This window comes from Scomber scombrus, chromosome 20, assembly GCF_963691925.1.
Source record: "Scomber scombrus chromosome 20, fScoSco1.1, whole genome shotgun sequence".
NCBI classification, from domain to species: domain Eukaryota; kingdom Metazoa; phylum Chordata; class Actinopteri; order Scombriformes; family Scombridae; genus Scomber; species Scomber scombrus.
This window is the reverse complement of record NC_084989.1, coordinates 6,412,473-6,429,800: the sequence shown is the minus strand read 5'-3', so window position 1 is coordinate 6,429,800 and position 17,328 is coordinate 6,412,473. Positions and strand designations below refer to the sequence as shown.

Here is a 17,328-nt window from a genome sequence, read left to right as displayed (position 1 = left end):
CAGAATAACGCAAGCCCGTCTTTTTAGCCATGTTAGCAGCTAGATGTGGAAATGACGGTCTTTTGGTCGGCCCACCGTTTTGATCCAGACTGAAACATCTCAACATCTATTCTACTGGATAGGTTGCCTTGAAATCTGATGGTGATGGCGAACATAGTATACATTACACCTGGTAAACATCAGCATATTAGCATAGTCATTGAGAGCATGTTAGTGTGCTGAGAACAGCATTTTCATGGGTGTACGCACATATTTCAAGTGTATGTGGTTAGAAAAGGAAGGTATTTTAAGAAACTCTTGAATTTAATTGCTGTAATGTTTTTTTGCATTGTTCTCCTTTCTAAGCCCCATGTCTACTCTCCACCTCTCCTTGTTTCTGCAGGAAGCTCCTGGAAGCCCTCCGGTGTTGGAACACCCTGTCAGCTCTCTACTGGACAACCACGAGCGCCGGATCTCCCATTCTCTATACGAAACCATCGAGGGCTTCGACAACTCCACGCCACGGACTAACGTGATCGGACGCATCGGTGAGTCGTAGCCTCCCTAAATAGATCACCGTAGTTCTTTGACTCCCGCCTTTCAGCACCTGTACGTATCTTTCAGCTGCCACTAAACAACATCATTCCACAAATTAGATTTTTCTGGCCGGTCGCTCCCCGTTCACCCTGATGGGAAGTGTGGTTGACCCGCTGACCTCAATTCTCATCGGATGTATTTCCCCCATGAATCGGCGCCGTCTGCTCTCTGACATCCTCCGATCAATTTTAACATTCACCTCAGCGCCTCTGAAGTGCTCCTGCTAGAATCGTACCTTAAACCCCCCCCCCACCCCCCCACCCAACCAGCATCTCTTTCAAAGCCTCTTCCCTTCCCCTCCCCTCATCACCCTGCATCCCAAGGTACCGCTATTTCACTATTCAAACCTCTCAGGGATTAACGTCATCCCCAATCCTGCTATCCTTCAATCCACTCCCGACTGGTTTCACTCGGGTCAATTCCCATTCTACCAAGTTGACATCAGCGGGCTAAGATCTCAGCTCTGCAGGTGTATTAGAATTGGCAATTCAATCCACGACCAGTCACCGCTGTCATCTCAACATCGACGGACCTTTCACATATGCAAACACAGAAGCGAAAGGTGATTGCATCAGTCTAGAGAGGGGATGTTTGTGGGGGATGACGCAGTGTATGCACATGTATCCACACCCCTCCTTCTTCCCTCTCACCTCCTAATCTCCAAACTCCTCCTCCTCCTCCTACCATTTTCCTACCCACTGATAAACTGTCTCCTCATGATCTCTTCGTCTATCACTCTTTCTCCCCTTTCACCCTTTTACCCTCTCTCGGCACAGATGGAGTGAATTTGTAATCCGTCAACGATCTCCACTTTTTTTCTTTTTCCCTTTCCATCCATTCTCTCCTATCCATTCTCCCCTTTCTCCCCTATCCCCTTCCCACCATTTCCCCCCAGAGTGGTGCCACTCTGCCACTGATCATAGAAGATCAGAGGCTTTGTCAGAAGCATCTGATGGTTAATTAAGCCTCCAGATCAATAGGGCTTGCCCCTGACACTCTCTCTCTCCCTGTGTCTCTCTTTCTGCCCTTCTCGTCTTCTTCTTCTTTTTTTCTTTTTTTTTTGCCCTTTCATCATGTCTTCTTCTCCCATCCCAAATCAAATCATCTCAAATTGGTTGGGTTTTCCTCTCAGTTTGGCTTATTTATTCCGCTGGCTTTTTCCGACGCGGGCCCTTTCAGAACGCCGCTGTGATCATAAGCGGCAACTGTGGGCGCGCTGATGGAAAAGTTTTTCTCGTCGCCGAAAACTTCAAGGGCGCACGGCACTCATCCTCATCCTGCAGAGTGGGAGTCAAATGAGCCAAGTGGAAAAGTTTTTTTTTTGGAGGTGGGGGAGGGGGGGGGGGGGGGGGGGGGGGAGTGGGTGATAAAGCAGTAAGTTATCACAACTGAAGCTCAGCGGAGTCTCAGATCTTTAACTCAGCGAGAAAAATGTCAGCTCCTTTTCTTTTTTCTGTCTTCGGTGCTGTCTCTGAGTCGCGCCCTCATTAACCCGACGCCTACGTGCCGCTGACAGGTCTTCATCTTTTTAAACTGACACAATTGTGTTATTGAAATTTCAGATGCAGTCACAGTTGAGTTTATAGTCATTACGGCAACGTGACACTGTCACACCGAGGTGAAGCTCAGGTGAAATGCAGGGTGTGTGTGTGTGTGTGTGTGTGTGTGTGTGTGTGTGTGTGTGTGTGTGTGTGTGTGTGTGTGTGTGTGTGTGTGTGTGTGTCTACTTTCCAAAATTACACTCATTATAATCCCTTTTTTGTTCTTTAACATTTGCTATACACATTTTGCAGGTTATTTGGCGCATGCGGGATTTCTTAAACTTGCTTGAATACACTTCAGATGCTTTATATTTGAAGAAAAACAGGAGGAAGAAAGTCACAAGCAAGTGGTAATACTGTAACCTTGCAGTGACCCTGCAGTGACAACACAGAGCAGAGATCTAGCTAACCTTGGTCAAATGTCACAAACAAGCAGCATCAGTATTCCTCCCATGTCTATACCCATCTATATTCATCGCTTTGCTTTTCCTTCCCTAAATCTAACTGACATGTTACTCTTTTAGTTTCAACAGGGCAAAAGTTAAATAAATTAATAACTCATTAATGATCAAGCATTAAATAAACAGACACAAGTCAAAAATACAACCTCTTGCTACGTCTTCACTTAGTAAAACATTCTGGAATGGTGTGGCTGGTACATTTCTGCAGGCTGGACAGACAGTATATAAAGCTGTTTCCACTCTCTATCTTCCTCTATATGTTATTTCAGCCGGGCTCAGACATATTGCCTGTTGTGTGAAATGTGACAGTCAGTGGTTAGAGGACAGATGCAACGATGAGCTCGGCAAGGTCAGTAAAAACGCACAGCTGCCAGGGCTTGACTGACAGCTCGATGCCGGAGTGTATCTAGAGCCGCTAAATTACTGAATCATGAAGGCCAGACGTGGAGTTTAGGACGTGCGGCGGAATACGTACACGAGGTTGCGCACACACTCACACACACTTTCACTCGCTCGCTCACAGTACAACCTCTCCATCAGGTCGTACTCTCCCCACGCTGATGTGAGCCATACATTTCTCCGCAAAGCAAATAGCGATTACTGACAAAACTCTGAGGCATTTCACCTCTTAAAAGACTACGGAGGAACTCTCTAACCAAATTATGTTTTCTCGTCTGCTCCATTATACTGCCTGTGCTGCTAGAAATGGACTAAGACACAGAGGTAAATGGAAAGGAATGGTTTAGCTGCTCAAGAATTAAGACCCGACTTTGATTGTGAGTTATTCCACAGGGCAGAGAGTCAATACAGTGAAATTGTAAACTCCATATTTCTGCCAACCCATCATTGTTATTGCCACGGTTTCTATTTTCTGTTAAAAGACAGCGAATAACTACTGTGTCCTATGGATGCCTTATCTCACCTCAGCCAAGATATTGATCATAAGCTGGATAGTCTCATTTACTCCCAGCAGTCACAGGTGGCTCGCTGCCTTTCTTCTCAAACAGCAGGAATAGGTTTTCTTTAAAGGGATAGGCACAATTCAATGAATTATAGGAATTATAATTACCATGGCAACAGGGAAGAAAAGCACAAAATGACAGAGGAGACAGGTGTTATTATAGTGCCATCTGATTGATTGTAAGGGCACTTTGCCTCCATCCTCCCTGCTGTAGTGTTTTGGGCTGTCATTCAGAACTATCTGCTGTGTGTGTGTGTGTGTGTGTGTGTGTGTGTGTGTGTGTGTGTGTGTGTGTGTGTGTGTGTGTGTGTGTGTGTGTGTGTGTGTGTGTGTGTGTGTGTGTGTGTGTGTGTGTGTGTGTGTGTGTGTGTGTCTGTGAGCACACACTTACACACACATAATCAATAGTCAGAGGTAATCCCATCCCCTGTTTGCTTCAGTAAACCATGCGATACTTTGACATTGTCAGCTTTGGCTTCACACATGCACGCACCATGCATCGTAGCATCGTAGCATTGTGGCCAGAGGCTGAATCCACAACTGGCAGGTGGTGGTGAACATACAGTATGCTTAACTCCCTACTCAAATGAAATGAGTTTCTGACACTTTCTGTCTTATCTTGTTCTCTTGTTTTCTCTCCACCCCTTCCTACCACCCTTCATTTGCCCTTGGGGATAGCTAGGAGGGGGGTGAAAGGATGGAGAAATCAGCAGCGATCCTTTCTCACTCAAAGAAGGAAACACAGAAAGAAAGAAGAAAAAGTTGAATTAAGAGGAAGTAAATGTGGAACTGTAATCCCCCCCGCGTTGAGAGCGCTGTGACAGCGACAGCCGGGGTTTGACGCAAAGGTCGTTAGCATCACACCCGACTTCATCTTCCATTCTATCTAATTGAAAAGTGCTGCCGGGTGTGGGCTCCACACGCTGGGGTGAAAATTGAGGCCCGTGGACTGACTGCCTGTGAATGTGGCTGTTTGGATGAGTGCCTGAGTCTGAGTATACACCTAGAAGGGGTGCAGGAGTTGGAGAGGGTGAGGTCAGAGGTGGGAAGCAAGCGAGGGGACTTGTGCTGTTTTCACACAGGAAAGAAAGCTTTCACAGGATGCCATGTGTGCAGTGGAAAATTCTGTAAACAAACATCCAAATCAGAAATTAGAAACTTATAGAGGTGTGTAGCTGCAAAGCTCTCTCATTTTTCCTAATTTTTCTATCATTAAGAGGATATGTATGTATTTAAAAGATGAGAAAATAGCAAACACACACACACAGACTAGCAACAAGACTAACACGAACACACTAACCTCTGAGTGTCCCCAGACACAGAAGTCTTCCCTAATGGTCTTTAAGAGCCGTCTTCCGAGGAATTGACCCTTCTATCCCCTCACCTTCACTATTACACAGTCTGCAGACTCATCCTCTCTGTATGCTCAGCCATCAGTGCAGGAGATGAGGCGGAGTGACCTCCCTTAACTTGGTGTTTAGGCTGCTTGAGAGTGCTATTAACATGCCTCAGTGAGAAAATGACAGACATAAATGATGTTAGCCAGGAACTTTCCCTTTTCTTGCACTTTATACTTATCCACTGCGGTCGTTTGGAGCAAAAGAGGTGCAATCGAAAGAGTCTTTTTCTTTTCTTTAATACAGTATGTTTAACATGTTCTTTTAAAACACTTTTATAACTTGAAGCACTTGTAAGATGTGGTAATTTGACAGATGCTGTTATATTAGAACATAATGAAGCTGATTTATTATTTTATTATATTAGCAAGTTTTACTGTAACTGGGGCTGTGGAGAACCCACTTTAACTCACCTTACCTGCTGCCTTATTAAGCACTGGTGACTACACAGTCTATGAACACTGAGGTCTCATTATACAGTAGATTTCTTAACTAGTTTGATGTTTAATTTATTTTATTTCATCTTTATTTTAATTGGGATTATTAATGTTGAGAATAAAGCTCTTTATAAAGCCCAAACCTAAAACAGCATGAAAACACAAAACATATAAAAGACACATTTAAATGAAAGCACCATTACAACATTATTACAGCATCTTTCAAGCTACAATTAAACAAGAACATTTTCACTTAGTTTGCCAAATTAGACATTTTCTAGGGACTGTTCTTAATTTGAATCTAGCTTTGTTGTTTCACATCACTCCAGCATTTCTCTGCCCAACCTCTAGGTGAGTGTGCAGGTCAGTAAGTCTACATTTACAGTCTGATATTGTGTTAATGTGATATGATAGATTCATGTTTGTCTCTGAAACAGAACAAGTGGAATTTGTATGAATGATGATTACAGCCCAAAGCGTCAAGCATGAAGTATGACCTCCAGACCTCCACTTTATTGAAGGTCTAATGAGATATATAGAGTACAGTCGCTGTATATATTAGTCATATGTGTGAGGAAATGTACTGTACATAAATTATACAGCAAGTTTATACCATTTTCCAACTTTGCCCTTTTCTTCCTTCTCTGTAAGCATTTTTTTTCCCACTTATTGCATTAGAGGACGACTTGTTAGATATCTGCTTCTGACCTCACGCCCCACACAAGCTGTAGAGGAATCAAACTGCTCAGAATACAGTATCTTTTTCCTTCAGTGTGGGTGAGCCCCTCTTGAGCTTTAGCCAACATAGCTGGTTGCTTGTGTGAAAAGGTTGAGATGGTTTGAAATTATATTCCCTGAAATGGCATTTAAAGGCTAAATAACAGGCTTGGATAGCTGGGCGGCTCTTCTTTCAACTGTTCATGGGTTGACCTCTGGAGAAGGAAAACCTTTCAGTCGCGTCAAGGTAATATATGCCAGAGACGTGGCTAGTAGGCTTTGATGATGTACATTAGATAATCTTAGCCAGTAATGATGACATCTTAGTCTGACATCCGTAATTTATATGTTTTTATAAGCATTAAGCTTTTCACCAAATTAGTTTTCCTATAATAACAATATGTGTAATTCATCACCCCCCCTGCCCAGGACTGTTTTCTCAGTGGTCCATGGAAACCACAGATTAACTCCACATGTCTCTGTCGGTCTTGGTTGAGTTTCATTTTTTCCACATGGAAGTGAGGCACTGTCATCCAGCCAATCAACTAAATGTTCTGATCAATCGCATTGACGAGGAAATCCCTCGTGGTACACGGTGGACCGCCGTAAGATAACGGCACCGGTTACCCCTGGTGAGCGTAAGGCTTTGGTTTCCACCAGCGTGTACTTAGGGTGATTACCTGCTGCAATCCATGTATGAGTCTGATAGCTGTGGCAGCATGGATCAACTAATGATTCCTCCTCCAGTCGGATCAATAGGCCAAAGTGTCATAGAAAAAGAGAGCGGGAGAGAGACAATGAGACAGAAAGCAGAGAAATAGGGGAGAATGAAGCTCCGGATCCATTTGGATGGATGTAGCCAGGTGGCCTCTGGTGCCAGGAAGCTCATCCATCTCTGTCTGCACTCTATACCAGAGGGAGAAAGAACATCTCCGCTTCAATATCATGGAGTAGCTTCCACACGCTGAGCACGAGCCGGCCAGAGGGCCGGGAGCGCTTGAAGTGTCGGGCCTGATGAGCATGACTACAATATGGTTTTCTATACACCACATAAACTGGAACAAATTGTTTAAGCGATGTTGTGTCTAGGAACCACAGCAGCAATTACTATTTTATGTCGAAACATTAAAAATAACAACCGCCGTAATCACTTTGACTTTAACGTGTTTCAGCTGATCCTGTTTAGCCACCACATTATCTACCACTATCTACTACACAGTTAAAAACCCCCCCGACAACTTGTGTTTGTTTTTTAGCTGGATGGCGACCGTAATGGTGGCTGCTGAAGTGGTGGAGAGCGTCTCCTTCTGTCGGTGTGACTCATGAGAAGCTATCTTTAATACATTAATTACAGTGTGACAAAGGCCGCGGTGGCACAATGTTGCCAAAGTATGGTAGTCTGTGCTGCACGGATGGGAAAACATGAATCAGAAGGCTTTTTAACAAATACCAAATAGCCCCCTTTGTGAAGGAGCCAGGGTCTGTGAACCATTAGTCTGGACTAATATTTATCCCCATGTGACCTCATGTACATGTCTTTTAAGATATGTGTGTGATTCATTTGAGATGTTTCTTTGTTGTTTATCCTTTCTTGAACTTTTTCCCATGAACTGAGAGCATGAAAGGCACCAGTGTATTCAGAACTGTCGAGGTCATCGTGAGCTGAATAACAGCCTTTTGATTCTAGTCGAGATAGCGGTTCTGGGGTTTTGGTGAAAACAGTGATTACATTCACAGTTCTCAGGTTTGGGTGCGTGTTGTTGATTGCTGCAGTGCCATTAGGGGGGGGGGGACAACTAAAGAAGTAAAAAAAAAAAACCTGCTTCAAAACCTTCAGACAACAGGGAGCTCAGACTCCTTTCACAAAAAATGATGTAAACAACAGAAAGACCACTCAAAGCACATAAAAGAAGACTACAAACAAGACGCTGAAAATGTATTCCCTTTTTTATTTCATCAGCATTTGTTTGTATTCAGCATCATCACTTCCAAAAGCTGCCTCGACTTTCAACCGACTGCACCCCTGAGCTTCCGTATCAGACACATGTACACCGTCTGTCGATCTGGCTGGCGAAAGCAAGCGAAGGGTCTCTGCTGGTATTGTCACCTGCCCTTTTTCCCCCCTTTCCATCACCAACCGTGAGGAGCTGGTAAAAGACAATGGTGTTAAAACAGTGAGCGAGCAGCCCTATCTGCACCTCACCGTGCCAAAACACCACTAAAGGTGCTGAAAAGTCCGTTTGTCTCTTTTCACGACCTGCCTTTTGTCTTTTCGCTTTCCCAACCCCAGTTTTATGAAGCAGAGAGTCATTTAATACATAAATACACATTACACTACACATTTCATTTGTTCAAGCCTCTGCTGTATCCCTATCTGTGTGTAGTTTAACTCCTGTGTTTGTGTGATCTGCCGCTGCGAGGATCCAACCGGCTCCAGTGTCGTCTGCTTCAGTGTCGCAGTTTATCTGTAATTTTCAGAGCTAACTTGCTTAATGCTACAACGTGAATCTGGTGGTGGGTGGGCTGTGATTTCCCTCTATGCTTATTATGCTGACAGCTGCAGAAAAGCAAGCGGTTTCTCTAATTATTTTTCACCTTTCAAAGCATCCGCACGGCCCTCGCTATATCTGCCCAAACACCCATTCATCACCTCGCGTGTGCATGTATGTGTGTGTGTGTGTGTGTGTGTGTCCTTTAGCCGCTTAGCAAGGAGGAAAGTGGAATGACTTTAACAACTCCTTATCTGGAGAGCTGACCACTTGTTTCAAGAGGTCCTGACTGGAAATATTTCATAAAGCTGGAAGAGTTTCTAATTAAAACAGTGTCCTCTGTTGGGGAAAGTCTGCTGACATGAGTGAATGTAAAGTTATTGTGGGTTATGTATTGTCTTTAAGAGTTTGTGTTGTTAATGCAAAGAAAGTCTGGCGTGTTGTGCATTTGATACGCACGCTAAACCATCTACACCACATCCTTAAAGGAAAGAGCAATTCTCATTCTAGTAGTAGGCCCAGTGTATGTCTTTGTCAGCTCGCTACTGTAGTGAAATACACAGCGTCGCTGATGCAACCGAGAGGTAACTCTACCTAACGACTGAAGAAAAACAAAGAACGGCCCCTGTGGATACACATCCAAAGGGCATCTCTTATTGACACTGCAGCACTTTTATAAAACTAACACTGTTTTGAAGACAAAGGAGAGAGGTGTTGAATTTTGAAAGAGAGAATGTTCGGTGCAGGTGGAGAAGTGACTCACAGAAATTCAGCAAGGACTCTGAGGACAAACTTAGACTATTATAATGAGCATAGGCACACAAAATAATGATGTATACAGAATGTATATGGAATAGACTGTAGATGCTGCAAACAATGTACATGTTAATGACCAGGGTAATAGGTTAAGGATTACTAGTTACTTTATTTATAATGTAATAAGTAATGTAACTATTTCAATTACTTAATCAAAGTAATGTAACTTATTACATTTGATCACTTTTTCAAAATTTCAAACAAATGTTTTCATCTGTTAGGGTGAGTGTTCCCATTAAGCACCAAAATCTAAGTTCAGGTGTTTTTCATGGATACTGACATGATTTATAAGATTTATCTCTCATTAGTTCATGTAGATTTTAGAATATAAAATAAAGATATTTTGTGAGTCTGGCATGGGTTTAATTGGTACAGTGATTCCATTTAAGCCCATGTGTGCTCTAAATAAGCCCATGTCATGATTGATTTACTAAATATAAAAAAATATTGATTTCAAAGAATTAAATTAACATTAACATTAATTAAGAATTAACAGCAATATATTCAGTAACATGTTAAATATGAAAAAATTAGTAAAAAAAAACCTCCGGAGCCAAATCTGAAAGCTCTGGCTTCAGAACAACCTCCTTTGTAATCATCAACATTTTCATAAGTAACTGTAATTTATTGACACATATTTTCTCAGTAACTGTAATGGATTACAGTTGTTCTTGTAATTAAATTACATAATGCTGTTAAATGTAACTAGTTACTTCCCCACACTGATAATTACTAAGTACTAAGTGACTATAGGCTGTTAAAACAATAGCATGTATCTATTTTTCCAAGAGCTAGATAATGCAATAAACTAAGTTATATATAATAATTAATGAAGTTTAAAAATGATCACAATATGATTACTGGTAGATGATAAATGATGACTATACAGTAAAATGCCCAACTATAATTGAACTCCTAACTACTCAGTGTGTGAGACTGTGAGACACACTCTTGGTCTGACAGACTTCCTGGAGTGTCCTCACTGTCATTACTCCAGTCCTGCTGATTTACTGTACGGGCTGAATTCAATTACCCATGGTCCTCTGTCACGCTGCCCAAGTGAGAAATAGCCTTCATTTTACCTGTACGGGCGTTGGCAGCCATCTTAACTGGTTCAGATGAGCAGTCTATAGACAAAAGGGTGAGGCTTTCAAAAAAGAATCAGTTAACAGACGCCTAGTTTTCCAGTCATGAGGCGGCAGTAACAAGACTCCAGAAATGCAGGTGTGAAGCAGCTGCTGTTCTCTTGGAATAGAAGATAAAATAATAAACATCAAACTTGTAAATCTGAAATTTTAAATACATCTGACACTTGTTTTATAATCTGTTTGTTTGGAATATATTCACACAAGCTATAATAAAAAAAACTCCTTTGTCACACACCACTGATAAGGCTTCAGACATATATGACAAATAAGTCAGGAATGCACTTCAGTCCATTTCTCTTTGTTATTTGACTTTCAGTGCACTTCGGGGAGGACCTTTACAAGCCCGCTGGGGTTTCCTTCCTCTGCACAGCTGTTTTGTATCTTTTTGTTTTTCTTGTATTTTTTTTGCCCGTGCAAATAACCAAACTGAACTCTATACCTCATGGCTGTGTTGATTGGTGCTCAGATGCACTTCCACGCTATGCATTTATCATTCGTCCAGTGCAATGAAATGCCTCGGAGAGTCGCGCTGGAATCCTGCCAGGGTAAATATTGTTGTCTGCTGTTGGTGATTACACACAATTGTTCCTAAGCTGTTAAATTTGCAAAATAGCTCTCCTCTAATGGAAACAAAAGCAAAGACCGCAGGAAGTTGGGCATTTCTGAAACCTCTTTTTTTTTTTAATGTTAATCAGGTGCGTGGCCGAACTCAGCTCTCGTCACTCATCTTGACTTTGGTTCCCCACTTTTTTAATGCATCAACATCTGTATTTGAGTCAGGTGCTGATCAGTTTGCAGAGTGAATCTCGCACCTCTGTATTAAACCACCACTTCTCATGCTGTTGAACAACCCTTCTCCTGCCCCCTTGGTGCCAGCCACGGCAGCACACTCCCCATTGACTTTGCCTCCTGAGGAGCAGCACAGGAGAGCTCTTCAGCAGTGAGAGGGTCACGCAGGACAGAATACAGATCAGTGGAGCTCTTCTTCTGCTCATCTTTGTCCTTGTAGAAGAGTGAAGAAGAATGGATAGAACAACTCAGGTCTAAAACTTTCAGCTGACTTAAAATGACATTACGGCACAGTATACTTATAATTTTGTGTCTAGTCCTGTGAGTCTTGATGGTCCATTTGTAACCATCATGACTATTTTTGTGTCATACTATTTTGTGGACATTGTATCATCTTTGTTTGCATGCAGCACTGCAAAATTATACCTGATAAGCATTCTTAATTTACCCTTTTTTTTTAAAAAGCTGTTGTCCTTCAGGCATGTCCTGATATGAACATTTCATAATACGGTTATCTTGGCCAAACCATATTACCATATTATCTTGGTAATAATTAAAGGAAGATACAATTATGTTTACCATAACCAATTTTCCCCTGAAATATTTTCCAAATCCATCTTTTTGTTATCAGATGGAAAAAGATGGATGTTTAAAAATCTCTTAATTCCTTTTTCTCTCTCTCTTTCTCTCTCTCTCAGGTAACTACCAGCTCTCTCCTACTGTGAACATGCCTCAGGACGACATAGTGATGATCGAGGACGACAGACCGCCCCTGCTTCCGGCCCACCTTTCCGACCAATCGTCCTCCAGTTCCCACGATGACATGGGCTTTGTCGGAGAAAACCCCGTGACCTGGATCCATGATCTTCCCGGTCAGAATGAATGGTGAGCAGTGAGTCGTTACTTACTTTGCGGTAGAGTCAGCTGAATTATTTATAACTTGATGGACTTCAGACAGGCCCTCTGTGGAAGAAAACAGGACGCTTTTTGTATTTTCAGTTACACAGTGCAGATGGTGTAGATTAGCACAGTACGTGTGTGTGTGTGTGTGTGTGTGTGTGTGTGTGTGTGTGTGTGTGTGTGTGTGTGTGTGTGTGTGTGTGTGTTCCTGCTGTTCATTGAATCTCAGGATTGTCAATGAGCGATACATTTCCTGGACTCCAATGCAAAAGCAGAGATTCAGCTCTCTTGATTGAATGTTCTGCAGAGATTAGGAGAAAATAAAAATCAGTAAATGACATTACAGGAATAAATATGACTGCATTTTCAGTTATTACACTCACTGTACTTGTGTGCAGTATGTGTAGAAATCAGTAAACCAGACTGCCTGCTTTAACAAATCAGGAAATAACATTTCAATACAGCATTTCAAGTTTGTTTTGAGAAACAATGAAATCAGGGCTGCACTGGGAATACCAAATATTTGGGTCCAAGAATGCAGTTGTGTAACACCATGTGAAAGTATGTGTGTGAATTGCAAGACACACATGTGTGGCTCTGAGTGTATGTGTGTGTTAAATAATGGATGACCCCAGCAGCAGTAGTCAGACTATGAATTTAAAAAAAAAACTCTCAGGGGCTTGTACAGCACTTCCTCCACCCCTCCAAACCCCAAACACCCATGGGATTTCAGCACCTCACACTGCAGTCTGAGTGGAGCACCCTCATGATATATAAAATGTGAAGCCAGGACTCATCATCTTCAATTTCAGAGGACAAAGTCTCTATAGGGACCTGACAGGTTAAGGAAAGGAGCCCCTACAGGCCAGAAAAAAAAAACATCCAGACTGCAGGACAGGATATTTTTTTATATGCTATATTGCAAGAAAATACAGTATTTCATTGCTATAGTTTTTCACTGAAAGGCTGTATTTTAACACCGGAAGCTGTAGCCATTCACACTTAAATATACAATCACATACTCTGAAATTATATATGGCATTTCCTGTATGATTGCAGTGTTCAGGAACAGGAAGACGTCAAATCATGTCCTCTTTGTCGTCTGAAGAGCTTTTCCACTGAGTGGAGGTTGTTTCTAACTCTTATATTCATTTGTTTTTTTTCATTCTTAGTCCATCTTTTTTTATATATATAAAGATTGTTATTCTCTCTCATGATTGGTTGACTGATGTCACGTGTAATGGCATGCTGCTAGAGAACCACAGAGTTGGAGGTTGTTGGTTTTTTTTCTTTCCAAGGTGAAATGCCGGCTGCCACAAATAGAGATGCTCAACTAATTTATTTATTTCTTCCGTATTTTTATTTCTTTTCCCCAGAGACTCTCAACCCCCCTGCTCTCTCTCTCTCTTTCTCTCATTAATCATGAATGAGTAGATTTGCTCAGCATGTCTGTTGTTCATGTGATGTCAGAGGTTTGTCATAGTGGATTAGGTCCAAAGCATATGGCTGAATGGCACTCAGGCCGCACTCCCTCAAAAACTCTCCATGCGTACACACACACATAAACACACATCCGCACGTGCATGACGTGTGCACACAAGGCAGAAGTGTGCTATATACCACTGCCTAGGGTTATGGTGAATAATTCATGTCTTCAAAGTCACACACACACACACACACATCAGGCACACATTCTCTTTTACTCAAATGCTAACAGCTGCTTAAACGCGCTAAGTGTGTATCCTTATACTGACTGAATTACATTGTTTCTCATTTTACTTTTCAAGTGCCCCCAAACATCCTACTACTACTACTACTACTACTGCTACACACACACACACACACACACACACACACACACACACACACACACACACACACACACACACACACACACACACACACAGAGCGTTAACAGGCTCACTGATCCAGCAGGGGATGTGGGTCAGCCAGGCTCCAATGTATTGGAACTGTTACTTTTTAATTAAGCTCTTGCAACAGTGCAGCCAGGGCCCTGTACGTATTGAATATGTATTGTGCAGAGCTGTGAAAGTCTCACCTCTGGCCTCAAGTATTATGCAGCGTTCCTTCCTCATGGGAGACGCCACAGCTAAACCTACAGTGCATACACAAAGCATAAAAATGGCTGGTTGGCTTATAAAATCATTGTAATTCAGGCTCCTTCTCTCCGTGTCAAATTCAATTCAAACTTTATGTCTGACTCACAAGGGGGTCTCTGTCTCACAAGAGGTTTCAAGATAAAATCACAATTCATCATTCTTTTTGTTTTAAAAACAGTTCATATGCAGGCTACCTCAGCAGTGTTTGGGTTAGTACTGAGGGTAGGGCTGGTTAAAGCCTCTATGATGCTGTTCTCTGACTCATCCAAGCAACACTGAAAATCGTACATTCGATTTCTTAGAAGCGCCTCACATGTAGGAACACCAGAGAATACAAACAGTAGACTGGCCCTGTGCCATCTGAGAACATGAAGCAGCAACTTCACAGCAAAGATGAGCTGTATGCAGAAAGCTCTAGATAATGAATGTTTTATATTAACAGAACACATGCTACAACATATTGGACTAAGAATAAAATGTATAGTCATCATTCAATTCATCACTGAGAAAATGCCCAACATATTTTTTATCCTTGCATGTCGTGAGATGACTATCACACAAAAACACAGGATGAACTAATTTCCTTCCTTCTCCAGTAACCTAGCACTATTAGTGTCCTTTTTTTTCCACCCAGCAGAATTTTAACAAACTCACATTGAACTTTTCCTCTAATCCTTTATTTCCTTTTATTCATTCATATCTTTTCTTCAGCACCAGCACTGGATTATGCCGTGCTCACAAACAGAATATCGTACCAGTTGGCTTGTAAAATTGATTTCATCCTGGCTTACCTCTCTATTAATGTAGTGGTAATCAAAAGGTCATTCTAGCATCTGGTAGTGATTATCAAGGAGGCAAATAACTACTCGTGTAAACAAAAATCAATTTAAAAGAGGGTGTTTTTTTCCCCTCTTTTTTTTTAAATCATTAAATTTCAACCTTCAACTTCAACCCTACTATATTTTCCCTTCTTTGTCTTCTCTCCAGCAGTTTACTAGTGACTGATGAGCCCATGTGTAAGTGTGTTAACATGTTTGCCCCCAAGATAAATGATTGTTTTGGAGACAGAAATCCCATCTCACACAACACACATAAATTGACCTACTTTTTTTTCCTTTTCTGTTTTTCTTTTTTTCCTCTTGACATCCCTAGCCAATATCTAATGGGTGTGTGTTCTGTATATGTGTGCACATGGTTGCTACGGTGGGTGTTTATGTCTCGCTGCATTAAGATATGTGCAGTTTAGTCTTCTTATGCAGGTACTCAGAGTTCTCCTGTTGTTATGAACCATTGTTGCACCACACCGGCTTTACAGGCAATAAATGAACGTAATACTTGCTATAAATATCACAACCCAATGCTTTTAGCTCTCAGTTAAAATGGTAACATGCAGACGTCAAACTTGTATTTACTGCTGCTATTACAGACTGTTTTATTAGTTTACTTATTTTTTACCAGCTAGTTGATGGGAGTGTTTGGTTAGTGACTGGTTCAATTTTAATCCAGTATCCATGCTGTAAAACCAACAACCTCCATAGAGACACTTCTGGTGTGTTTAACTCCACAGCTCTGATGTGGTGTGGTGTTTTTCAGCCAGCAGACTGTGGCTGCGTCGGTCCAGTCCAGGATGTCAGAGTTCAGGGTTAAACAGTGTGTGAACGTCATTCAGGGAAGTGATGGAAACCAGCATATATGCCCCCACCCCCACCCCCCTCTGTCAGGTTACACCGGATAAATAAAGTTTGTAAATTATCGCTTCATTTGAGCGTCGGGGTTCCCCGGCCCCCCCGTCACATTTCGCGGTGTCTGCCTCCTCCTCCTTCATTAGTGTGAATCCAAAAGCCAAACAGGAAGGCCTGCGTCTAAATGATTTACAGTAGAAGAGATAAGACACAGTGGGTGATATAATGGCTTTGCAGAATAATCTGGATAAATAAAAGGATGAAAGGTTTTTCTCTCAGGAATGGAATGCGGGTCAGTGTCAGAAACACAATTTAGTGTATAATCATGGCAGCTTCTAAAACAAGCACGTTCATCTGAGATGCATAAGGAGTGTTTCAAGTTTTCCACCTGGTTTTCATCCCAGAAGTTGATAAAGTGCAGTTGCTGGATGTGTCTGACCCTCTAACTGGGGTCCCATTCAGTTTCTATTCCTTAGGCCTGCATGTTTAGTGTTCAAATAATAACTTTTTCTTCATAAAATGTGTTATAATTTAGGAAATCTTCTTAACTTATAAAATATAAATTAAAGAAGTTTAGTTATAATGAGTTCACATCAGGTCTCCAAGTTGCTGCATTAGGCCTACACTCTCAAGCACAGAGAGATGAAAAGCCTTAGAGAAGTTTTACCTTTCATTCTGACTGTTCTGCACATTCGCCCACTCCTCTATGAATATTTCCCTTTTACAAAAATGCCGCTTTGGAAGTTTATCAAATGCTCACTCAGATGCCATCAACTTTGTCCCTCAGAAGCAAAAAATAGTAGCTTTTTAGAAGTGTTTGCAGGCTCGCGTCGCAATGTACCGTCTAAACAAGACAAAACACAAGTCCCTGTGCTCAGGAGAAGTTAGTGAGAGCACCACAAGGAGTGTAAACCCCCTAACAGCACTGAAACAAAGCAACTCAGCTTTGAAGATAAAACTCTGAGAGACTGAGAATGTCTCTCCTTCCAACAACTGCACCTCTCTGCTTCTTCAAGTTTTTTTTTTTTTCTGTGAACCCACAGTGGTGTGTTTCTGCTCATTTAGCTGCGTATATTTTCTACACAAAAGGAGTCCAACTATAGGAACAGTATAAAAGTCCATTATTTTATTAAAGAAAATGTTACATGATTACATTGATAAAATGTTAAATTTATCATCCTGTCATTAAAATTCATTACAGCATATTACAATGCAGCACTGCTCGCATAATTATACAGTACAACGTGAGCACAAGGTTACAGTTTTATCTACATAAATACTATATACTATAGCA

The 17,328-nt window shown here is 41.7% G+C and overlaps 1 protein-coding gene across 2 annotated transcripts in view; it reads left to right on the top strand.

Moving 5' to 3' along the window:
• Positions 1–17,328, top strand: part of LOC134002407 (partitioning defective 3 homolog) — a 348,507-nt gene that overhangs the window by 204,935 nt on the left and 126,244 nt on the right. For both annotated transcript variants that reach the window (XM_062441750.1, XM_062441749.1), the window contains exons 15-16: positions 383–527; positions 12,031–12,217. In XM_062441750.1, the coding sequence (XP_062297734.1) occupies positions 383–527; positions 12,031–12,217 (332 nt within the window). The remainder of the gene's footprint in view (positions 1–382; positions 528–12,030; positions 12,218–17,328) is intronic.